We start from the raw sequence: 26,378 nt of genomic DNA on the forward strand, positions 1-26,378 counted from the left end.
TTCTGATAGCTATGTTAGAAAACTTTACGGTGACCTCAAATGCACTTCCTTATAATTCAAGATGATCTATTTTCACAGAAGCAGATGTTTGATTTATTACCTGCTGAGATGTTTAACTGATCATTTTATAAGAACCTATTAGACATCTGATGCATTAGGTGTTGAATGTGCCTGGTGATTAGGTGAGGCAGTTACTGGAGGCAAAATAGATTGAGAACCTTTGCAACTTTTGAACAACTTATTTAGTAAACACATAAACAAATGATATTTGTAGAAAGCTGGAGCAATCTTCTCGTAGTTCGTATAAAGCTATGTTTAGCAAGTGACAAGTGGGAGTACGACGCAATATGCCACAGTGATTTTGTAAATAACTGAATGCAAATAATTGATCCTGTTTGAAAAGGGCAATTTCCAAAAGCTTATTATGACTACGTCAATTGTATATTTCGCCTCAGAAGAAGATCAGGAGAAAATTAAAGACAGCAATGTCCCTGAAATTAAATGGATCACTGCAGTTATATACTGAACTAAAAAATAACCAATCCTGCTAACATTAATGGTATGAGATAAATTCAAAATACTTGTAGATATATGGATGATCTGATGCAGCTGAGCATACATGGATGATTACTCACACACTCAACTATGCTGTTTATAATCGTGTTGTTTCCTAGGGCGGAAAAGAGGGAACTGGCAGGGTTCACTAAAATATACGCACCTGCCATTTACATGCGGTGCATGGTTGAAGTTCCTGGTGTATTTATGGGAGAAAACTGCCGAAGGGAAGCTTATGGAGTGCTAGTGAAGTGGAACAACTTGTGTAGGCCTCATTTCCATTAGTTTGCCACTTCTAAACCACCTACACAATATTGAGCTTGCCAAAGAAAATTATAGGCCAGCAAATCTTTTACTCTAGATATTTTTCCTTGGTTTTAGTATCTTGAACCTTTTCTGTAAACACGCTGTCACTCTCTGTGACCAGGAGCGTACCTTTACCGAGCCAGTAATTAGTAGCAAGGTTGAGCAGAAAGAGGCATGGTCAACAGGCATTTGTTGTGACTTGAATGCTGTTCCTCGCAAGGTTCCACAGGGCTTTTAATGGTATAGATCAATGATTTAGACTTAAATGTGGAAGATAATTTAAGAAACGTGCAGAGTACAGAAATGTTGGTCATGTGGTTGACAGTGATCAAGAAAGCTGTGAACTACAGAAAGATATCAATCGACTTGCCCAGTGGAAAGAAAATTGGCAAGTTGAACTTGATTAGGAGAAGAGTGGGGTAATGTATTTGGGGAGGGCAACAAGGCAAAGGAATGCACAATAAATGGTCGGATGCTGAGGCGTGTAGAGGAACAGAGCAAACTTCAAAGGCATGTCCACAGACCCCTGAGGTAGCAAGACAGATAGATAAGTTGCTTAAAAAGGCACAAAGGATATTTATTTTATTCAGTTTTGTGAGGGCCACAAAGAATCGAGCAAAGCGAGGCATTGGATATCGGTCGAGTCGGGAAGCCGTATTCACTGTAACGAGCAAAGGCTTTCGAGGATCATAGTGGGTTAGTAACCCAGACGACGACAATTGTTGCTTTACCCGCCGGAAAGCGGTTTCTTGCGGCTGACCCCAAACCCAGGTGTGATTTTTCTTTAGCAGAAGGTGCAAAGGGGCCAGCGTAGTTGCCAGATTGGGGAGGAACTTCCCGTAATATTTTACGAGACCGAGAAAAGAACAAAGATGCGAAGTGTCAGTCGGGGCGGGGGCATGTTGAATAGCACGCACCTTCTCTGCGACGGGGTGCAAACCTTTGCGGTCCACCCGATAACCTAGGTAGACTACTTCCTTTGCCTGAAATACGCGCTTTGTGCGACGTAAATGGACTCCAGCCTCCGAAAGGCATCTAAGGGCAGCCTCCAGATTTTCCAAATATTCCTGCTCCGACGTCCCTGTAATCAAAACGTCATCTAAGTAGACAGAAACACGTGGTAAACCTCTCAAAATGCCCTCCATAACACGTTGAAAAATTGCGCAGGCAGAGGATACTCCAAAGGGCAACCGTGTATATTCATACAGGCCCCGGTGTGTATTAATCGTTACATATGGTCGGGAGGCAGGGTCCAGCTCCAACTGCAGGTAGGCGTCACTCATATCTAATTTTGTGAACGAGAGTCCACCTGCAAGCTTCGCGTAGAGATCCTCTATGCGAGGCATTGGATATCGGTCGAGTCGGGAAGCCGTATTCACTGTAAGTTTATAGTCGCCACACAAGCGATCTGTGGCATCTGGCTTCATTACAGGTACAATTGGTGCTGCCCAGTCAGCAAAACGGACGGGCCTGATAATACCCAAACTCTCCAAATGAGTGAGCTCCCCTTCTACCTTCTCGAGCAAGGCGTAAGGCACCAGGCGCGCCCGGAAATAGCACGGCGTGGCTCCTGGTTCGACTTGGATACGGGCTACGGTCCCTTTTATTTTCCCCAAACCAGGCTGGAATACATCTGGGTATCATCCTAGTACCTCAGTCAACCCTTCAGAAACTGTTTGGAGGATGTGCTGCCATTGCAACCGCAAATGGCGCAGCCAGTCCCGACCCAACAGGTTGGGCCCATGGCAGCGCACCACGATAAGTGGGAAACGCCCCTCCTGGCGTCCATAAACAACAGGGGTCATTGTAGTTCCTGCAATGTCCAGTGGTTCCCCCGTGTAGGTGGCCAACCTGGCCTGTGAGTCGGTTAATGTAAGGGTCTGTATACCCTGCTTGATGTGGTCGAATGTCCTCTGGGCGATCAAGGAGACCGCTGCGCCAGTATCCAACTCCATCTCAAGCGGGTGGCCATTGACCCATACTGTCACCTTAGGGGGCAACACGGGGAGCTGCCACACAATGCAGCTGCAGGCAGTCGTCCTCCGTCTCCACGTCCTCAGCAGTAGTCGCCGCAGGTTCATCCACATGGAAGGTACGGCCCCTGGCTGGTCCCAGTTACGGCCCCTGGGCTGGGCCCAGTTTCGGTCGGAACAACGGCGTCTCTGGCGCCCCCAGGACTGCTGTCCGCCTACAAGTCTGACACGGACATGGCTCCTTATTCATTGGTTCTGGAAAAGGCTCCCTTCGGGGAGGAATGTCCAACGGCCACTGGCGTCAGTCCAGACGTTGCCTCGCCCAAGGTACCGCAGGAGTGCGGGGGGACGTTTTCGGACGGAAGGGGTTGCGCCCCAAGGCATGCACTTCCATTCCCTGTAGCTCCTGCACTCCTCGTTCTGCGCTCTCTCGGGACAATACTATTTGAATGGCCTGTTGAAAAGTCAATGTTGGCTCAGCTAACAACTTTCTCTGGGTGGCCGCATTGTTAATACCGCAAACCAAATGGTCGCGTAACATTTCTGACAAGGTCTCACCATAGTCACAGTACTCCGCAATCCTGCGTAGCCTGGATAGAAAATCGGCAAGGGATTCTCCAGGGGTCCTCTCAGCGGTATTAAACCGGTAACGTTGGTCTATCGTGGACTAGGTTGGGTTAAAATGTTGCCCCACTTTATTCACAAGTTCATCAAACGTTTTGGTGTCTGGCCCAGCTGGGTACGTAAGGCTCCTAATCACCCCAAACGTATGCGGGCCGCAGGCGGTGAGCAATATGACCACCTGACGCTCATTTTCGGTGATATTGTTTGCCCGGAAATAGTAACGCATCCGTTGTGTGTACTGGTTCCAGCTTTCCAGCGCAGCATCAAAAACATCCAAACGTCCGTACAGAGGCATGGTATAATAGAAAACAACTTCCAACCTGTATCCAACAAAAATCCAAGGAGGTGGCTTCAGCAGTGTAGACAGCTATTCACTTTAACCTTCGTCGGCAGTTTTGTGAGGGCCACGAAGAATCCAGCACGAGTTTTAAGGATGCAAAGTAATAACATTTATTTACAATAACATATATATATAACAGCAGCAGCAACCTCCCTTGCTGCACACTCCTTCCTGCTGGTTCCTGAACTGGCCAGCTTTATTTATACTAGGAGTTTACTAATGGTTTCTCCGCCCCATTCATTGGGGAAGCTCATACTCCCACAGGATTGTGGGATTGTCATTAGTCCCCAGCCAATGGTAAGTAGGCAGGTTATAACATTCAGCAAGGCATACAGTATAAGAGCTAGAATCCTATAAAACACTGGTTATGCCACAGCTCGAGTACAGCATACAGTTCTGGTCACTATATTATAGGAAAGGTGAGCTCATACCAGGCACCTTTTTACCTGAGTGAGCAGAGTGACATTACGGTCCCGTTTTGGTCTGTTGGGTTGGGTGGGGGGGGGGGGGGGGGGGGGGGGGGTGGGGGGGGGGGGGTGGGGGGGTTCTCTTATCATATCAGCAGGTGGGGGGGGGGGGGTAGACATCCAATTAATGGATGTCCTGATGGTTTTTCTTCTCTTCAGTGGTGGGTTTTCCTTGGGTGAGGTGAATTTGATTTTCCTGATGTGGGTGGAGCTGGTGTGCTGCCCCAGGTATAGCTTATGAGGAGCGGGACTGGCTGAGTGGTAAGTTTTGGTGTGTGTGAGGAATGCTGGGGATACTGACTCCTTCCCCCTTCTCCGCCGGCACATATTAAGGCCATCCTGAGAGGGCTGACTCTTGATGTGTTCCAAAGTGTATGTGGGTACACCTTATGGTTGAGATGTTACTTTGTCTGAATGAGCAGCTTTCTCTCTTCCTTATATGGTGGCAGGTGTGCGTCTGAGGAACATGGGCTGTATCCTGGTCCTTTTTATCCTGAGATCCTCTGCTCCTGTTGGCTTTCCTTTGCTTTTTCCTGTCTTGTTTAGTTTGATGGGAGGCGCTGGCCACAATGACTATTATCCAAATCTATTGTATGAATATTTGCTGGTCCACTCTATATAAATATCTGGAATGTTGGTCATTTTGCACCGTGCCTGAGATTGGGGTTTTGTTGCATCTTGTGGTATATCTAAAATATCCTTTTAAAACTGGGGTTCTCGTGAATTTTCTTTTGCAATTTTAAATTTTTGTCACGGTGGAGTTAAAGACTCCATGATTGGCTCCTGCAAGGATACAGACGGGTCTGATATCCGAGGGGAGGATGTTACAATGTGTTATTGGTGCCTCTGGCATTGCTGGAGTGTTTTATAATAAATTTAGAGTACCCAATTCATTTTTTCCAATTAAGGGACAATCTAGCGTGGCCAATCCACTTACCCTGCATATTTTTGGGTTGTGGAGCCGAAACCCACGCAAACAAGGGGAGAATGTGCAAACTCCGCACAGACAGTGACCCAGAGTCGGGATCGAACCTGGGACCTCGGCCGCAAGGCGTTGCTGGAGTTGAGGGAGGTATGTTCTGGTGCGCACTCCAACATGGTGCAGAGATCTTATCCTGAATTCTTGTGGTTATTGTGAGCAATCACCGCATGGGAAGGGGTGCACCATTTTGCCATATTTTCATGGCCTTATCCTTCTCTCCCTGGTTCTCTGGTAGTGCACATCAGGACACCAGGATGTGTCTAATGATTGTGCTGGGCCATCCATTGCTGTTCTCCTGTCCCTTTCTGTATCTATCCATGTCAAAACATTTTTGTGGAGCTGTACCATTTCCTTGGTTTTGTTGCATTCTGGTAATGTTAAAATGAAAAACGTCAATAAGAATACTTTTAAAAATAATTCAAACAATGCTTGGCAATTAATTGTCAGTCATCATTATCTAGTGCATTCTCCATGAAACGTCTCTACCAATCAGAGTACACTTTCCAACCAATCAGCACTCTCTTCCCCAACATTGGTATTCTTGCGATTGTCCTGATGAGTTTAAGATGGAAAGCTTCAACAAAATATCCTTTTTCAGCAATACTCACATTCTTTAGTTCTGATATTATGTTTGGTCCATCATTATCTTCCAAATCTTGAAGACTGCCTTGATTTGGATCATCATACAATTCACTAATATATTCAGTCCATCTCTTTGCTGTTTCACCCCTTTCAAACAATATTTTACCATCTTTGTCTCTTTTGCATTCACTATCTACTGTTATCCCTTTCTTTCTATCTGTTGAAGATTTCAATTTCTGGTGCATGACTCTCATTTTGTGATTTCTTTGCCAACTCTAATACTTCATCAGACATCTCATTTTACCATTTCTCTTTAGCCTGTTACATGCGTTCTTTAATTTCTCTTCAATTTCATCAGATTGGGCTGTGAGGTACCCTCAATAACGAAGCTTAGAGATTAAACTGTAAAGAAGGCTTTATTAGACTAAGAACTATGTTAGAGCTGAGACACGTGCTGACTGCTACACAGCCCATGAGGCAGCCCTTTATATATGGCTCACAGATGGGTGGAGCCAGAGGCGGAGTTCCCAGGGTTCCAAGCCCGTTCTTAAAGGGGACATCACCTTACATGATGATAAGGCAGTAACCATTCAGGAACATTCACCCCCTGTTTAAAAAGAGTCCGGCGGGGGTGAAGTGCCATCATAGGTCCATCCGTCTCGGTGGCCGGATCGTCCTCAACGACCGCTTCAGTTCGGGCGATAGTGCGGCGGGCACGGACGTCCCGGTTGAGGTCACATCCGGGAGCACAGCGGTCGGAGCTTCGGTCCGGGTCGGGGCATGGGGACTAGGCAGGGCCAGGGGTAGCGGTGCTGGTGCCGGCGGGGTGTGTAAAGGGGGGGCGCAAGGAAGGGCGTGCGGTAGGTGCTCACCAACGGGGGGTAGGGCCGGAAGGGGGTGTGTTGTAGGGGGCGCCGGGTCCTGCAGGGGAGCGGCGCGGGAAGGGGCGTCTGTGGTGGGGGATCCAGCGGGTGCCAGATCCCGGAGGGAAACCGTATCTTGCCTGCCGTCTGGGTACTCAACGTAGGCGTAACTGGGGTTGGCGTACAGCAGCCGGACCCTTTCGACCAGGGGGTCCGTTTTATGGCTCCTCGCGTGCCTCCTGAGGAGAACAGGTCCCGGAGCCATCAGCCAAGGTGGAAGCGAGACCCCGGAGGTGGACTTCCTGGGGAAGACAAACAATCGGTTATGAGGGGTCTCATTCGTGGCCGTGCAGAGGAGTGAGCTAATGGAGTGTAGGGCATCGGGTAGGACCTCCTGCCAGCAGGTGGTTGGGAGATTTCTGGACCGCAGGGCCAGAAGGACAGCCTTCCACACTGTCGCGTTCTCCCTCTCCACCTGCCCGTTTCCCCGCGGGTTATAACTGGTCGTTCTGCTTGAGGCGATGCCTTTGCTGAGCGGATACTGTCGCAGTTCATCGCTCATGAACGATGTACCCCAGTCGCTGTGGATATAAGCGGGGAAACCGAACAGGGTTAAGATGCCGTGCAGTCCCTCAATCACAGTGGCTGAGGTCATGTCGGGGCAGGGAGTGGCGAATGGAAAACGGGAGAACTCATCGATCATGATGAGAAAATAGGCGTAACGATTGGTGGACGGGAGGGGCCCCTTGAAGTCCACGCTCAGTCGCTCAAAGGGGCCCGAGACCTTCACGAGCTGAACCTTGTCTGGCCGTTAGAAGTGTGGTTTGCACTCCACACAGACTTGGCAGGCCCTGACCATGGCCTTGACCTTCTTGGTTGAGTCAGGTAGGTTGCGGGACTTGATAAAATGGACGAGCCGGGTAACCCCCGGGTGACAGAGGTCATTGTGGATGGCTTGCAGGTGGTCCTCCTGCGTGTTGGCGCATGTGCCGCGGGACAGGGCATCTGGGGGCTCGTTGAGCTCCCTGGACGATACTTGATATCGTACGAGTAGGTGGAGAGTTTGATCCTCCACCTCAAAATTTTATCGTTTTTTATTTTGCCCCGTTGCGTGTTATCGAACATATAGGCGACTGAACGTTGGTCGGTGACGAGGGTAAACCTCCTACCGGCGAGGTAGTGTCTCCAGCGCCGCTCAGCCTCCACAATGGCTTGTGCCTCCTTTTCGATTGCAGAGTGTCGAACCTCAGAGGCGGTGAGGGTTCAGGAGAAGAACGCTACTGGTCTGTCTTCCTGATTGAGGGTAGCAGCCAGGGCAATGTCTGATGCATCGCTCTCTACCTGGAAAGGGATGGTTTCGTCCACCGCGTGCATAGCGGCCTTGATGATGTCGGCCTTGATGCGGTTGAAGGCCAATTGAGCCTCAGCCAAGAGGGGAAAAATGGTGGTCTTTAGGAGTGGGCGGGCTTTGTCCGCATACTTGGGGACCCACTGGGCGTAATAGGAGAAAAGCCCCAAGCACCGTTTGAGGGCCTTGAGTCTGCGGGGGAGAGGGAGTTCCTTAAGGGGGCGCATGTGGTCGGGGTCGGGACCGAGGACCCCGTCTTCCACGACATAGCCGAGGATGGCCAGCCAGGTGGTGTGGAAAACGCATTTGGCCTCGTTATAGGTCAGGTTAAGGGCTCGGGCGGTCTGGAGGAACTTTTTGAGGTTAGCATCATGGTCCTGCTGGTCATGGCCGCAGATGGTGACATTTTCCAAGTACAGGTATGTAGCCCGCAAACCGTACTGGTCCACCATTTGGTCCATCGCCCTTTGAAAGACGGAGACCCCATTTGTGACACCGATGGGGACACTGAGGAAGTGGAAGAGCCGGCCGGCTGCTTCGAAGGCAATATAGGGGCGGTCTTTTGGTCGGATGGGGAGCTGGTGGTAAGCGGATTTGAGGTCGACCGTGGAAAAGACTCGGTATTGGGCGATCTGATTTACCCTTTCCGCGATGCGAGGAAGGGGGTACGCATCAAGCTGCGTGAATCGGTTTATGGTCTGGCTATAATCCACGACCAACCGTTTTTTCTCCCCGGACCGGACTACCACCACTTACGCTCTCCAAGGGCTGTTGCTAGCCTCGATGACCCCCTCTCCCAGTAAACGCTGGACCTCTGACTTGATAAAAGCCATATCTCGGGCACTGTAGCGCCGGCTCCTGGTGGCAACTGGCTTACAGTCGGGAGTGAGGTTCGCGAATAGCGAGGGGGGTGCGACTTTCAGTGTCGCAAGGCAGCACACCGTGAGGTGGGGCAAGGGTCCGCTGAACTTCAGTGTCAGGCTTCGGTGGCTGTACTGGAAATCCAGTCCGAGCAGCAGGGGGGGCACAGAGGTGAGGGAGGAAATAAAATTTGAAACGGGTGTATTTGGCGCCCTGGATCGAGAGATCCGCAATACAGTACCCCTTGATTTGCACCGAGTGGGACCCAGATGCGAGGGCTATGGTTTGGGATGCGGGACGGGTGCGTAGGGAGCAGCGCCTTACCGTTTCAGGGTGGATAAAGCTCTCCGTGCTCCCGGAGTCGAAGAGGCATGCAGTGTCGCGCCCGTTGACCTGGACCTGCATCATGGAGTTCTGCAGGTGTTTTGGCCGAGTTTGGTTGAGTGTGATCGCACCCACTCGCGGGTAGTCGGAGTCCTCAGCCGAGTCGGACTCGTAAAATGGCCGCCGCCGTCGGTCGCACGTGTCATGTCGAGAAGATGGCCACTGACAAAATGGCCGCTCCCATGATTCGCACGAGGCTGATGACGCGTCAGAAGGGGTTGTGTTGGGTCGGTGCGCAGCAGCATTGCGAGGCCTGCGGGCCTGAGAGCCTGATTTTCAGGCCGGCTGTTCTTTGCTTTTCTGGCCCCTGGGTCTGGCCAGGCAGACCCTCGCAAAATGCCCTTTCTTCCCGCAGTCGCTGCAGATTGCGGAGCAGGCTGGGCAGCGTGGGCGTGGGTGCTGGCCCTGTCCGCAGAAGTAGCACAGTGTGCCCCCATGGTGAGCGGGTCACCGCGTGGCGCAGGCCTGTGATACGGCTGAGTCGGAGGAATTCCGGGGGGTGCTCGCAGAGTCCGCGGGGTACATACCCAAGTTATGTCGGGCCACCTCCAGCGAGGAGGCGAGCGTTGGCGTGTCCTGGAGGTCATTTGCCCCGTTTTCGAGCAGCCGCTGCCGGATGTAGGTCGAGCGGATGCCAGACACGAAAGCGTCTCTGATGTGCAGGTTCATATGGACTTCCCCTGTCACATCCTGATGGTCACAGTCCCTGGCAACCGTGGTGAGTTTCTCAACAAACTCATCTAGCGATTCCCCCGAGCGCTGCCGGCAGGTAGAGAGCAGATGCCGGGCGTGCACCTCATTGATGGGTTTGACAAACCGCTTGCGGACCAACTCGACCGCCTCATCATAAGTCGTCGCCTTTTCGAGCGGAGATTCTGTGACTCACCCGGGCGTGGAGTAGACGCAGCTTGCGTGGCCCCAGGATGGGAGTCTCTGCGGAGTCCAGGTAGGCCTCGAAGCACCGCAGCCCTAAAAATGTCCTTCGCATCCGGTGTTCGTGCTTCCAGGTTGAGCTTCTCTGGTTTTAGGCCTGCGTCCATCCTGAATCTAGTTTAGTCTAATAAATTGAGGTACCCTCAATAACGAAGCTTAGAGATTAAACTGTAAAGAAGGCTTTATTAGACTAAGAACTATGTTCGAGCTGAGACAAGTGCTGACTGCTACACAGCCCATGTGGCAGCCCTTTATCTATGGCTCACAGACGGGCGGAGCCAGAGGCGGAGTCCCCAGAGTTCCAAGCCCGATCTTAAAGGGTCATCACCTTATATGATGATAAGGCAGTAACCGTTCATCACAAGCTGTGTTTCTTTTCCTTCTCCTTTCTATCATCATTGCTGGTATTTCACGTGACATTCACTCCTCGGCCAGGATTCTCCATTGCGAGTCCGCCCCGCTACCGCTGCTAGCAAGGACGAGGAATCTCCCATTCACCGCAACAGGATCGGAGGATCTCGATGCCGTGAACGGATGGAGAATCCCGCCCCTTGTCTCTGTCTCTTTTCTGTTGTGCTAATATTTCCTTTGCAGCACTCTCTTTCATGTTTTTTCATTTGCTTTCAATTTCTGGTTCTGAGACCTCGATTTGATCTGTTTCCTCAGTCCAGAGACATTCATACTTGTTTTTTTACTTCTAGAGCCATTCATCAACATGTCAAGGCCTAAATGGTCACACATCTTTCTTCTGTCTTGATATTTTCAATTTTGTCTTTATTTTTGCCACAAGCAGGCAAGGGTTTGAATTTATATCTGCACTGGGATATGTATGTTCTTCATACTGTTTTTACAATGCTGTTTCACCATCACTTTGCCTTCTCCGAGGAGGATGGTGACAGAAAGTGCGCAGTGTTAGACTTGCTCTGCCTGTTGTGATCTGGTCATTGTCCTCATTGGGTGAGATCTACATCAGCATACTTTAATGAGCCAGAATGCTGGATTCACCCAGTGCCCGGGAATCAACAGCTGCGCCCGCGACACCCCGTTGCATGCCACCTTTTAATACTTGTCCACACAAATGCGGACCAGGTGTAATGGCACCTCAGAAGGGGGGGGGGGGGGTCTCATAGAGCATTAGAGACCCCCATGTGGCCAGGGACAGGGCAGAGTGGTAGCCTAGCACCCGGGCCCATTAGCAGGGTGCCCAGATGCCAGGTTGGCACTGCCAGCGGTTGGGCCCGGAAGGGGGGGCCTTGCCAATTGGACGGCGGGTGATGAGGGTTTCCCAGAGGCCTTGACACAGTTTGGGGTCGGGGGTCCAGAAAGCAGGGGTGGGGGGCCTGAAACGGGGTGGGAAGGTCTGGGCAGCCGATCAAAATGGCACCCCGATCTGTGAACTGGCCACATTGCCTGACCGAGCCTCACGAGTGTAGTTCTGGGTGTGTCGCACATTTTGCTGGTCCCCACCTTCTGAGCCATTATCCTACTAATCTCTGCCTCTTCCGCCATTTCCAGTTTTCATGTATATTAGAATACGCTGACATCCCCATATCCACACCAGCTGAACTAAGGACCCATCACTTAGCTTTGCATGACTGCCAAGTCGAGATCCGAGGGTATGGCCGCTGGTGTGTACACCCAGCTATTTGGAATCATAAGTGAGAGGTGGAGAGTTGTGGGACACTGATTGCCCTTATCACCACCCCTAATTATGTTGCTGCATTCAGTGAAGGAACCCATGTCGGTCAATAGGGTCTTGGATTAGAAGTGAAAGAGGAGAGAGCCTGATACAATTTTGTCAAGACGATTACCTGATGGTGGCAAACACCTTCTTTAAGCACCCAAAAGGAAGATAGTACATTTGCAGAGGTCCAGGTGATGTGTATGGAAATCAAAGAGATTATGTGATGGTGAAGGCGGCATATAACCAGAGAGAGAGAGAGAGAGAGAGAAAAGACGAGAGGGGGACTACCGGACCTACGGCCCCTCACCGCCGCAGACCGGCAGACACTGGAGCTGGTCAGTAGACCCGGAGAGAGGGCAGCCGCCAAGCCAGAGGTCGCCAGAAGGCAACTAAGTGAGCCCCAGTTGAGTTGCAGTTTCCTATGGCATGCGTGGCACAACCCCCCCACCCCACCCCCTCTCAACACCCCCTCAGCCCCACGGACTAGCTGCCATCCAGATGGTCTTGGGCGTCTGGAAAGGACGGTCCCATCGATGTTGCAGATGCAGACCCAGAGCCGGGGACTACATGAGGGGTTGTCAGAACCATCCAGCATCTGCAGATGCAAGAGGGGGTGCCAACAATGTATGCCACCCAGGCCAACACTGCACGGGTGGCGTTTGCAGTGGAGGCCTTGGGTGCAAAGGTATCGGCCATGGGTCAGGATGTCCAAGCCCTGGGGCACTCTGTGCGGGCAGTGGTCGAGACAGAGGACGGGGCTGCCCTGTCACAGGCAGCTATGTACCAGGGCCACCTGGACTTTAAAGCGGCGTTCCAGAGATTGCCCCACTCACAACTGGTTATGGCTGAGGGCATTGTCGGCATTGGCCGGGCGCTGGCTAACCTGAGTCAATCTGGAAGGAGGTGGCACAGTCACTGAGTGATGTGGCACAGTCCCAGAGGGAGGAGTCCCAGTCCCTGTGCTCCATAGCCTCAACCCTGGTTGAGGTGAGAGCAGGCCTCCAAGACTGGCAGCGCCAGGTGACAGGCAGCCCCTGGAATTTGCGTTGGTCGCACCCCTATCCCATGGAGTAGCCCGGGTGCCATCGGGCAACCCAAGGGAGGAGGAGGTGATGGGGTTTGTACCGGGACTCCGTAGGGCAGGTGCTGGAACACCACAACACCTTGGCATTGCCCCCCTCCTGTCCCTGGCACATCCAATGGGCAGCAGGTCGAACAGGGGAATGGGGAAATGCTTAGGAAATCAGAAGCACAAAGGGACTTGGGAGTCCTTGTTCTCGATTCTCTTAAGATTAACGTGCAGGTTCAGTCAGCAGTTAGGAAGGCAAATGCAATGTTAGCATTCATGTCGAGAGGGCTAAAATACAAAATACCAGGGATGTACTTCGGAGGCAGATCCCATTTGGAGTATTGTAAGCAGTTTTGGGTCCCATATCTAAGGAAGGATCTGCTAACTTTGGAAAGGGTCCAGAGGAGATTCACAAGAATGATCCCTGGAATGAAGAGCTTGTAGTATGAGGAACAGTTGAGGACTCTGGGTCTGTACTCGTTGGAGTTTAGAGGATGAGTGGGGGGATCTTCTTGAAACTTGCAGGATACTGCGAGGCCTGGATAGAGTGGGCATGGAGAGGATGTTTCCACTTGTAGGAAAAACTAGAACCAGAGGACACAATCTCAGACTAAACGGACCATCATTTAAAAGAGAGATGAGGAGGAATTTCTTCAGCCAGAGGGTGGTGAACCTGTGGAACCTTTTACCGCAGAAGACTGTGGAGGCCAAATCACTGAGTGTCTTTAAGACAGAGATAGATAGGTTCTTGATCAATAAGGGGATCAAGGGTTATGGGGAGATGGCAGAAGAATGGGGATGAGTAAAATATCAGCCATGATTGAATGGCGGAGCAGAGTCGATGGGCAGAGTGGCCTAATTCTGTTCCTAAGTCTTATGGTCTTATGGTTTATGGCACCACACCACCTGGGACACCCAAGCAACTGCTGGGCCAATCTAGGCTCGATCGCTCCAGAGGCTGGCTGCCAAATGGGATCCATTTCACAGGGTGGGATTCGCAGCAGGCGACCTCCACCCCTGGTGTACCCCCGGGGATCCACCAAGACATCGCGTGAGAGCCCATAAGGCCAAAAAGATAAACTCTAGTTAAGTTGGCACGGGTGCAGCACATAGGATAGCATTAGTTGCAGGGCACAAATCTTGTCATGGTGTTCACATACTATTTGCATAAAAAACACTTGTGCACAAATGTTCCAACCTGCCTCGTTGCCCTATCAGCAGGGTGTGAGGGATGGCTAGGCTGAGCTGGCTGCAGAGGGAGTACTGGGGAAGGGTGGGGGGAAGATCGATGGACCGTGGAGGTGGCCACGGGCTGGAGCACCCAGTTCCAACCCCACACACTGCCCTGGTACCCTGCTCCTCCCAGTCCCTCTCGCTCAACCCCTCTCCCACCTCCCGTCTCCACCTACGCTACCTCAACGGTTCCGTGGAACCGTGCGATAGAATGGTCAGCCTGCATGCAGGGATCACCCAGGTGAACAGTGGAAAACACTACCGTGGGCAGGAGTCAGACATTGTCAAACGATGTGGATCACCAGAGCTCATCCCAGTGCGGGTTGTCATCGTCCTCCATCCCATGGACCAGATTCACTGTTACTGCCAACACAGGGGCCGCATCCGCAGGTAGGGATCACAGAGGGGGTTGCAGGGTGTGGGGGGTACTGCAGAACATGTGGTCATGGAAGGGAGGTGATCGGCTGGTGGGGAGGAGGTGGGGGGTCAGTTGGGATGTTCGTGCAAACCGCCAAGGGAAAGCATTATTATGAGAGAAAGGTTTAAAGCATGCTTTGGGAGTAGAGTTTGGAAACTCTCATGCGAAAATTATCTGGGAGGAATGTGTTTTACCACAGTCATCTTGGGTGTTTAAAAGGGACTTTGTGTGTTAATGAGACCATTGTAGGTTATGATGTACTTTGTAATCCGTGTTAATCTGAAAATCCCAATGCAAGTTTTAAACTAAGGAGGGAATAGAGGAATATCACATAATAATCCAACTTTTCGGGTTTAACAATTTCTTTTTCTTGTTCCCTGTGACTGTGTTCCCCCACGTTTTATTTTTAAAATGTTACGGACTTTTGAGCCAGGAATCCATTCTGAGATCTTCCTGTACAGTTCTAACATCACCTGGGATTGTAACAAGTTATGTCGGCAGATTGATGAAGTATATGGGTGTTCTTCGAAAAGAAGAGAAAATTGAGTGGAGATTTGATAGAGATGATCAAAATCATGAGCGTGCTCGACAAAGTAGACAGGGAGAAACCACTCCTGTTGGTGGAAAATTTGATAACCAGAGGACAAGAATTTAAGGCAGTTGGCACAAAAACATTGACAAGATGAGGAAAAGTTTCTTTATGTAGCAAGTCATTGAAATCTGGATTGCCTGAGAGTGCCAGATTCAGTCTTTCAAAATGGAATTAGAAAAGGACCTAGGGCAGCACGGTGGAGCAGTGGGTTAGCCCTGTTGCCTCACGGCATCGAGGTCCCAGGTTTCGATCCCGGCTCTGGGTCAATCTCCGTGTGGAGTTTGCACATTCTCCCTGTGTTTGCGTGGGTTTCACCCCCACAACCCAAAGATGTGCAAGGTAGGTGGATTGAACATGCTAAATTGCCCCTTAATTGGAAAAAATTGGGTGCTCTAAATTTTTTTTTTAAAAAAGAAAAGGACCTAAAGGGAAAGGAATTGCAGGGAATGACTGGGGGGGGAGGGGGGCGCTGTTCTTGCAGAGAGCCAGCATGGACATAATGGGCCAAAGAGCCTGTCCAAGTGGTGTAACCTTTCTATAATTCTTTATAAGCTGTCTAACATTTATCCCTCGCTAAGAACAGATTTTCTGGTCATTATCACAAATTGGTTGTGACATTTCCTACATTATCACAGTGACACTTCAAATGTACTTAATTAACTGCAAAGCAATTTGAAATGTACTGAGGTTATAAAAGGCATTGTAAAAATGCACGGTTTTCTTTCTATATGAACATTCGAGTTCCAGTGTAGTTGATGTTGCTATACCGGTCCATCGATAAACTCACCTATATCTTCAAATAATCAGTAAGCCCAAATATAGGTTACTCACCAATACAGCTGTAAAGGCAATGTACGTCGCAAGCAAAGAGATACCCTATCCCAGCTTAACAAGTACCCCCCCACCCCTGCCTTTCAATTCAGACAGATTCCCTTATATTCTTTCTAAAATGAGCTTTGAAGGCAAAAGCACAATCAGAGAACAAATTCGGGAAGTTGTGACTGGTATTTATTTCAATATTGTTTGAAGCTTAAATGAGCTCCGGGCCTGAAATCTGTACACAGGTTTTAGCTGGACAGAACAGGAATAGGACACAAAGCAGATCTAAGCGCAGTCCTTCTGCTCTCTCCTCCACCTGATCTGGACATGTGGACAGCTAGGCCCAGAATCAGCCCCATCATTCTGCTGATGCTAACAGTTGCCCATTGCAGTGGAGATGCTTGTGAATAACAGGTCAAAAAAATACCGCTTCCCATCATCATCATAGATCTAAGATGACCACCCAGTGAGGTGCCAAAGCATAAACCATAACCTGGAAAAAAATCATTTGTCAGATTTGAATTTGGTTTGTAATTTCTCTCCCTTTCCATCCAGTTGTGATCAATTCACTGACCAAACAAGTGAAGGGCCTACTTTTCTTTCTGAAAATTACATCAAGCTTATGTTTTGTTTTCCCGAGGGAACCAACTAGGATCAAAGTCATCAAATTTGCAAATGCAGGTCTGGCTATGCAGATGCAAAATGTAACACTGTCTCTATACATAGCCAATTTATACATCATGAGTTTTTGGTGGGGGCTGAAGATGAAAGCTGATGTTCAAAGCGCTTTTTTCTCAACATCTGGCCATAAATTGTACACGTTACGGATATCCAGACTCTTACATTCAAACACGCGTAGCATATGTTGGGCAATTTGATTTAAATTGGCCTCAGTTCATAATAGAAGAAATGTCACAAAATTCTGTGTTAAATATGGCAGATTGTTCCTTTGGGGTTGCATGGCTGGCCTTGAATGTTTCAAATGTTTTTGACTTTTGACATTATACTGTCAATTCTGCAAGTTTAGCAATAGTTTTGCAGTCCTGGAACTCAAATACAGACATTGTTAACATGTTATGCAATGCAAAGTTTTACTGCTTCTCTGAAATATAAAAAGTTCACATTTCGCAGCTGGTTGGAGGAATGTTTGAACAGATTTATGTGACAATGTTACGATAAGCACGCTGTTGCTCACAACGTTTAGTCCTGCTTGCTCCATAGAACAACCTTTCCTTTTTAATCAACATGGTTTTAGTGAGATGAAAACTGTTGGAAAATTAAATAATTAAAAATCAGGAACTTTGTAACCTCTGCAGTTGATCTCTGACCGGCTACCGGTTTGGCTTGGCAGGAACCAATCAAATTCAAACATAGATGGTAGCCATTAAAGTTCCACGCAAAAGCTGAAAATACAAGTTGGAAACTTTTTTTTAAATTTAGAGTACCCATTTATTTATTTATTTTCAAATTAAGGGGCAATTTAGCATGGCCAATCCACATCTTTTGGGCTGTGGGGGTGAAACCCACGCAAACACGGGGAGAATGTGCAAACTCCACACAGACAGTGACCCAAGGCCGGGATTCAAACCCAGGTCCTCAGCGCCGTGAGGCAGCAATGCTAACCATTGTGCCACGTGCCGCCCTTTCAAGTTGGAAACTTTAAAAAAAAGCTATATGTCACTTGCCTCTTCAGGCACTGGTGTTTGTACCTAATAGGTTGGGCTGGGAGGTTTGGGATGGGGAGGTGGCCATAGTGAGGGCAGGGGGCGGGGGGAGGGGAAACCACCATAGCCTCCTCAGGTTAATCGGTCCTTGACTAAATAATCTGAGCAAAGTCTGCATATTTAAAGGACACCCTCCGCCCGGCTCAATTTAAAGCAGCAGTCGACCAAAATAGTTTGGGAAAGAAGGTAGTGGCCCCTTGGTTTCATTTTAACAGTTCCTGCTTGGAAACTACAGCAGAAGCAGTAAGTTCTTTTCCAACTTAATTGACAGAGAATATAATACTCAAGAAACACGTGACTATTTTCAGAAAATAATGTGCAGCAGGTGAATCTGCACAAGATTGCTTCCCCAAAAAGAATCAGCCCAAAAGGAGCCTAGCAACACTTAGTAACATACAAAATAAAAGTGGGAGGAGGCCATTCAGCCCTGCTCTGCCAGTGAGGGGAGTGGGGCCACCTTCAGCCAGGCAGGAGTGGGAACATGCAGGAAGCACCACCTCCAATGGACACAGCGTACCCAAACAGGAACAGGCCCCTTATCAGCCTGCAAGAAGGCAGCTCTCTTTCACACGTCGTGGCATATTACCAGTGGTGGAGGAAAGAGACAATTAAATGGCCAATAATTGGACACCTAAGGGTCCTAAGTGGTATATGTATAGGCAGGCCACCTGATACCAGCCCCCACCGCTGGTAGAATACCAGCAGAGATAGGTCTAGGATGGGCACGATGCTGCTGCCATGCCACCTAATTTTATGCCCCTCCCACCTGCCAACCCATTTCTGACTGTGTGGGGGGGGGGGGTCCATAAAATTCTACCATAATCTCCATTGTTACAGCAAGACTTGGCAACAGTAATATAATCATAGAATGCTAATATCTCCAGCAGAAAATCAGGCTATTAGACTCTGGTTTTTCCTCATAATCCTATTTTATCCTCTGTTCAAAGCATTGGGACCACCAGAAATCCTCTACATAATGAAATTCTGATTGCTCTCCACACTTTCTGAATAACCCTGACTGTGCTAATAGCTATACTAACAACCAATTTAAGATAATCAGTCGAGCTTCTAACAGGCTCATTTTCATTTGCTAGAAGTGAAATACATTCTTATGCAAAGGCCTGGGCCGGGATTCTCCAAAATCCCGGCCAAGTGTTGATGCCGGCGTAAACACCGGAGTGGGGTACGCTAGCATCAACGGGCTTCCTGGCCCAGCAATTCACCACTGTTCAGGGAGCTAGCACGGCGCCGGAGAGCCACGCGCAGCTCCGGCGCCGAAAGGCAGCCCTGCACGGCTGGCACGGGTCCGTCCATGCACGCCACAGCTGGCGCGGGTCCACGCATGCGCGCGACGGCCATCTCCGCGCCGGCCCCCGCGCAACATGGCAGAGCCCTACAGGGGCCCAACTCAGAGGAATATAGCCCCCCCCCCGGAATGAACGTGCCTGCTGATAGGTAGCCCCCGATCGCGGGCCTGGCCACCATGGAGGCCCCCCATGGAGTCGGATCCCCCCGCCCCCCGTCCCTCCAGGACGGCCCCTGCAGCCAGAGGTGGGACCATATGTGAACCACGCCGGCGGGACTCAGCGGAACTCGGCGGGTACTCAGCCTGTCAAGTGCGAAGAATCACAGCGGGAGCCGCTTTCAACGGCCCCCGACTGGCGCCGCATCGACCACGTACGCGCGACTGGCGGGTCCACAGAGAATCACGGAAATGCCGTCTTGCCGGATTTCTGGCATTAACGGCTATTCGCCGCCCCCCGCGCCTGACGCGGAGGATCGGAGAATCCCACCCCTGTCCTCTGAAAATAATATGTTCAAACCTTGCATTTTTTTTGAATTACCTGTAACCTTGGGGAGCCTATAGTTCCCCATTGGTCCCTCCATGGTAAAGCCTCGGCCAATCAGAGTTGACTATTCAAACAATCGGCACCCTTTTTGTCTGTAGTATAAATTGTGATTGTTTGAAATTTGGCTTCCTTGGCTTTGTCCTGATGAGTGTAAGGTGAAAAGCTTCTGCCATATGACTCCCTTTTCGACAAAATTCAAGTTTTGCACTGCCAAGAAGCCTTTTTTTTTCCTCTCACAGGGGCTCAGCTAGCCAGATATGCGCAAAATTGCACCAATGATTAGATGGAGACTGGCTGAGCCTGATTGTCTTTCCATACCCATCTTGTCCATATATATGATATAGTATTATACACAATTTCCCTTACAGAAACAGGCCATTTGGTGCAACAGTTCCATTCCATTGTTTTTACTCCATATAAGCCTACTACTCCCTTCTTCATTGAAACCCATCAGCCTATCTTCTACTCTTTTTACCCTCAAGTCTTTATCTTGCTTCTCTTTAAGTGCATCTATGCTCATTGCCTCAACTATTTCCTGTAGTCGTGAGTTCAACATTCTCAACATTCTCTGCGTTGCCCATCTCTCCAGCTATTCAGCTATTGCAGGCATGTCCCACAAAGTAGTGTGGCACAAACACTGATATTTGGCCCTCTTTTTTTACAGGACAAGGCAGCATGCAACAGAAGTGACCACAGTAGAAGCGTTCAGGGTCAAGGACACCGGCATTTCCTCAGTCCCATTTTGAGGAGATGGGTCTCAGCACCATGGGGCCAGCTGTAGCTGAACCCAATGTCTTTGAGAGCATTACGAATGATGGCATGTTCTTTGCAATAGCTCTTCTTAACTCTCACTTATCCTGCTATTGCCAGGATGAGCATCAATCTGATGGCATGACCATCAGCTTCTACCTCCCCATCTCACTCCTTCTTCCCTATCTGACTTCCTAATTTTATTCACCCAAGGAATGCCACCTGCCCAGCCATGGCAGCACTGGGAGGGATAGCGAAAGCAACAGCAAAGCACTGATGAAAAGGCCTAGTTACTTGATCAGACACTCTTAGCCACCAGCTCAGACACTGGCACTGCATGTGGTTTGAAGGCTACTACAGAATTGGAATCAGCATCTATTGATGAGTGTATTGTGGCCAGATCACATCAAAGGATGGTTCATTTGCTAGCTCACCCAGGCAGCAAGGTCTCAGATTAGGTTCTGCTGTCGAGGATTCAGATCAGTATTTGGTGAGGTACAGGAGGGCACTGTTGGGTATGCACACTGTGATGCACTAGCTGTCTTGTGTCACTGTAAGTGGCACAGCAGCAAGGGTGTTAGGCTTCAACTGTGATTGAGAGGTGTGGGGCGGGATTCTCTGTTAGCCGACGCCAAAATCGGAGCTTGCGCCAGTTTGACACCAAATCGCAATGCTCCGTCACCTCGGAAACGTGCGATGCACGCACTCCGTACTTTAAACACCATTTGCATATCATTCGTGGGCCCACCTGTGATTCTCCGCCTCCAATGGGCCGAGTTCCCAATGGCGCAGTCCACGTGTGCTGTAAAAAATTGTGAACCTGGTGTGGTGGCTGCTGAGAGAGAAAGAGGGCGTACGGACAGCGTCCCAACACTGCCATACTTTGCTGACAGTCGTGCCGCTGGCCGGGGGGGGGGCTTCTGCCAGGGCCAGGGGGAGTAGTGCGGGTAGCCAGGATGGGGGCTGTGGGGTCGGGGTGGATGGGTACACAACACCATTATTGCAGCCGGCAAGGCAGCCAAACGGCTGCGCATGCCGCTGACAGCCTGCTCTAAACATGTGGCCTGAGTCGTATAGCTGACCCCCCCTCTCCCCCTGGGGCAACCCCGCCCCGGATGCCCTCTGGCCCAGCCGACCCATCAGCTGTATGGGCACGCTCCAGCTCAATCTGTCCAATCTTTTTGGCTTTGATATGTGTGATATGTGGGAGTGTATGTTTATGCGCGGCTGCAGCTTGTCAGCCCTGTGATTGTCGATCACGGACCCGGCGAATCCTGCACCATTTTCCATGGGAACTGATGGTGTTCCACGCGGCACCGGTGCTAGCCCTTCACCAGTACTGGAATCGGTGCAGTGGCGGCGCCCATTTTCATGTCGTGAAAGTCCACGGATCCTCCGTTGGTGTCAACACTTTGTCGCAGAAATTGAGAATCCAGCCCGATATGTTTGCCCAAACTGATAGCTGAGGTAAACCTTTGCTTAAACACAAACCTTCCGTACTCAACTTATTTTTGACCAGTCTTCCAGGCAGACACCACTGACTGTCAAGGAATATAGGGGAGTCTGGCTCTAGGTTGGCAGAGGGCATCACACAGAGGTTACCCTCTCTGCTGCCTCAGTGCCATTTCTCTGTCATGCTGCTGACTTGGAGTCACTCTGTATGGACTGGTCACTTATTCTTTTGCCATTCCTTTGAGGATACAGCAGTACTTTCTGGCAAACCTAGGAAATCACCACACCACTTCCAAAAACATTCCAGACTACTTCCAGAAATTTTACAATTGCAGAAATTCTGTAAAATCGCTTGCCTGGAAGTTGGGAGCTGGCCCTTTGAGGAAGACCAATGCAGGGTTCAACTTGAAACTCAGCACTTGCTCTTTGTAGGGTGATGTGCACATTTGTTGTTTGGACCCTTGTGGTCCAAATTAAACATTCTGGCATCATATCATCTGGTAGGGCAGTGTGACATCAGGATAGCACTCCTGATAAGGTTACTAATGAATGCTGGGGATTCCTGTGGGGGCACCTTTCGCAACAGGGCCAAGCCAGCAGTGTCTGGTGGCACAGCAGCAACAGCAAAAGGGTGGTAAGCTTCTACTGTGCCAGTGAGGTGAAATCTGTGCCCATACTAAAAGCTAAACTAAACCTTTGCTTCGCACAAACATTTTGTATACAACTTATTTTTGATGAAATGGCTTAAAAGATAAAATCTAGATGCCGAGTAGATCATGTTCTTCTCATTTATATTTTTGCCTCCATGCTAAAATAAGCTTCAGTGCAAGATAGATACAAAATAACAGACTTGCAAGAGAATATTGCCTTTCAAGGTGTTAATACTGGATTAAACAGTCAGTAGACAAGAGACAGAAAAAGGCAGCATCACTTACGTTTGTTTTTAGAGCTACACAGGTTCAGGGTTATTACAGAACTGCAGCAGCAGTTTGGAGATAGCAGAACAGCCACTTTCAAGTTGAAGTGGGAAAGGTTGCAGAAGGTTGAACACAGGAAAAGAGATAAAAAGAGAGAAGATAGTTAATAAATAGAGAATAATATCAAGGTTTAAAACAAGTAACTTCAATGAATAAAATGAAGAAACACAGCACAGAAAAAGTCTTATTCGCTTGATATAGTACTAAGTTGTTACTGGAAAGCGCACAGACCGACAAGCTGAGTTTGTTTTCCAGAATTGCGAGATTCAATTTTTCTTTTCCCTCCTGTATTACTGAAGGACACTGATAATTCTAAGTACACAGGATGGTCTCTGGTACCTCATTCATGTGAATCCTGACAGTGAGTGCCAGCAAGCCGCTCCACCTCTGTGTACGTCATGACCCAGCCAATTCCTGTCCTCTCATGAAGCCCACTTTCTAATGCAGACCAGTTAATTTAGAACAGACGAGAATTGAATCTAGAATCTTCCCGGTCCATATAGCTTGTTTTTTTTAATAAAATATAAATTTAGAGTACTCAATTCATTTATTTCCAATTAAGGGGTAATTTAGCATGGTCAATCCACCTATCGTGCACATCTTTTTGGGATGTGGGGTGAAACCCACACAGACAACGGTGAGAATGTGCAAACTCCACACGGGCAGTGACCTGGAGTCGGGATCGAACCCGGGTCCTCGGCGCCATGAGGCAGCAGTTCTAACCACTGGGCCACCATGCTGCCCCAGTGGAAAACTTGCTGAATGAACTCTCTGAGTCACAGTGGAGAACATGTAGTAATCCTTGAGACATAAGATAGAGGTGAATCCAAATTGATTTAAACTCAAATGTAAAGCTGCACCCATGACGTACAACACTAGTATCTCAGCCGGGGACTAACAGGAAATCCTGGACTGGGTTTTGGATTGTAGGGTGTCAGAATTGTTTTTCTGAGCCTCCTGGTTTGATTCCACTTTCCGATTAAGTTAGGAAACATTCCTGGAATTTCGCAGCCATCAGCCCATGTCTTGTGTGCCGTGGCTGAGTAGCGAACAGGGGGAGCCTGGTTTTCCGATATGCGGAACATCTGACACTGAGCATGCTGCAGTCCATTGAACCTCGGAGTTCCTTGTCCCCTTTTTTTCACATTTTCCAGGGACAGCGCTGCGGTGTTCTTAGTGTTGCTTATTTTAGATGTTTGGTGTAGTGTTCCACAAAGACTACAGTGTAGCTTTTACTTAAACAGGCCTATGATTTTATTTACACTACTAAACTGGCTTTCGACTTAGTCCTTTTAGAAAACAGAATTGATCAATAACATCTAACTACATTCACCTACTGCTAATCTCACTAACTGGTATAAACTATAATGTAACCTACTCACACTAACTGCTTTTATGACCTTCACTAGCTGTCTCCTGCATCCACTCCTCCCCTAAGGTCCAGCATCACTGCTTTATATAGTAGTATCTGCAGCTCCCTCTAGTGGCTATTCATAGTACTACATAAACCCTTGTAATGCTGATAGTTTTGATAATACCACAAGCGCCAGTTCTAAGACTCTTTTAAGACCAAGGGTGGGTTCTGAAAGCAGTTTTCTCTGTGTTGCGATATTGTTTATCCTGCATACCAGCCGGTCCAGTAGCATCTCCAGCAGGAATGGCCCATAGTCATAGGACTCAGCCAGTTGCCTGAGCTTGGTCAGAAACTCCATTACAGGTTCTCCAGGGATTCTTCCAGCTGTATTAAACCTGTAGCACTGGAGAATAACCAATCGCAGTTGTTTGCTATTAAGTCTACCAGCTGAGTAAACATTTTAGAGTCCGGGTAGGTCAGGCTCTTAATGATGTTGAACATTTGGGCTCCACAAGCGGTCCAAAGGATTGCATTCTGTTGGCGGTCATCATCTATGCCATTCTCACAAAAGAAATAGCACATTCTTTGGGCGTACTGGGACCAATTCTCCAAGCCCGCATCCTATGGCTCAAGTTTCCTGAATAACAGCATATCTGGGTTCTCTTTGTCCACTTCTTTACGGAGGCATTTCTTTTTCCTTAAGCAGGGCTGCCTAGAATCCCATTCTTGCTCCTCGTTGCCAGTGCAGCAATCCAGGAGACATGATGATAAAGATGAAATCAAATTTATTTTAACTCAAACGTAAAGCCGCACTGGGTCTGGGATGGTATTTAAGGGGCTCGATAATGAGTCCCAGCTGGACGGGCCTCCGCCCGTTACCATGGGAACTCGTACTCCATGAGCCCCACGAGGAAATCAATGAGTAATCCCTCGTGGTCCTCGTGAGGGTCATCACAGGAAACAAAGGAAGAATAATGAGGTTTCAATGAAAAAAATTCTGTTGTTATTTCTTTCCTCTGTAGGATAGTTCTAGCAAGAAAGTATATCAGTTAAAACTGTTGTATTGCAGAGTGTTAATGAACTAATTTAAAATAGATCTACCATTATTTAACATAACGAATGATCTGTTCTACATACAGAGGTATCCACCACTTTTTCAATGCTATTACCTCCATTTATATGCAAATGTTTCCATTAAACATAATAGCAGTGTGAATAAAGACATGGTAATTTAGCCCATAAAATTATTCGATGTTGCACATTTTCTCTCTCATTATCATAAGCACAACATAATTTGCATAACCCCATCTTCTCAATCTTGCTCCTTGCCTGTGGCGACCCTCAGGTTAAATCACCAGCAGTCAGCTCTCTCTCAAAAAAGGAAAGCAGCCTATGGTCCTTGGGGACTACGGTGACGTAAAATTTCTGATCTGTTCATATGTGTCCAAGCTCCATTCACCATCCTTGGCTCTATAATCTCTTAATACCCTTGATTAGCACAAATATCTCCATCAGTAGCACAGCGGGTAGCACTGTTGCTTCACAGCTCCAGGGTCCCAGGTTCGATTCCCAGCTTGCGTCACTGTCTGGGTGAAGTCTGCACATTCTCCCCATGTCTGTGTGGGTTTCTTCCGGGTGCTCCGGTTTCCTCCCACAAGTCCCGAAAGAGGTGCTGCTCAGTGAATTGGACATTCTGAATTCTCCCTGTGTACCCAAATAGGCACCGGAGTGTGGTGATTAGGGGCTTTTCATAGTAACTTCATTGCAGTGTTAATGTAAGCCTACTTGTGACAATAAAGATTATTATATTATATCATATTTAAAATGATTGACTTTTTCTGAGAGAGAATTCTACACTTCTACAGTCTTCATATGAAAGTTGTTTCCTGACTTCTTTCCTTAATGAGATGCCTAAGGTTCGACATCTACCAGCAGAAAAATGTTTCTCTTTTTAACGTATTCATTCCTTTCAAAATTCTCAACCGTCAATAATATTCCCCTTTTACCGTCCACACTCCAGGGCATACAAATCTAGATGATGTAATCTCTCCCTATACTTTAATCCTTGGAGCTCTGGTAACATTCTGGTGAGCCTGCTCTGCACTCCTTCGAAAACAATCTATGCTTTCCAAGGTCTGGTGGCCAAAAATGTGCAACTTACTCCAGACATGATCTAACCAAGGCTGCAGCTGTAACAAAACATCCACCCCAACACCCCCACCCCATCACCACCTCACC

The 26,378-nt window shown here is 48.8% G+C and overlaps 1 protein-coding gene across 2 annotated transcripts in view; it reads right to left on the reverse strand.

The window, feature by feature from the left end:
- The window catches only part of htr4 (5-hydroxytryptamine receptor 4), a 359,571-nt gene that overhangs the window by 110,380 nt on the left and 222,813 nt on the right, over window positions 1-26,378 (reverse strand). Inside the window, exon 8 of one of the 2 annotated variants that reach the window (XM_072512138.1) lies at window positions 22,745-22,819. The exons of the other annotated variant lie outside the window; for it this stretch is intronic. Within the exon in view, the coding sequence (XP_072368239.1) occupies window positions 22,759-22,819 (61 nt within the window). The 3' untranslated portion in view covers window positions 22,745-22,758. The remainder of the gene's footprint in view (window positions 1-22,744; window positions 22,820-26,378) is intronic. 2 annotated transcript variants of the gene reach the window in all.

Source organism: Scyliorhinus torazame, chromosome 7, assembly GCF_047496885.1.
Source record: "Scyliorhinus torazame isolate Kashiwa2021f chromosome 7, sScyTor2.1, whole genome shotgun sequence".
Classification (NCBI taxonomy): Eukaryota; Metazoa; Chordata; class Chondrichthyes; order Carcharhiniformes; family Scyliorhinidae; genus Scyliorhinus; species Scyliorhinus torazame.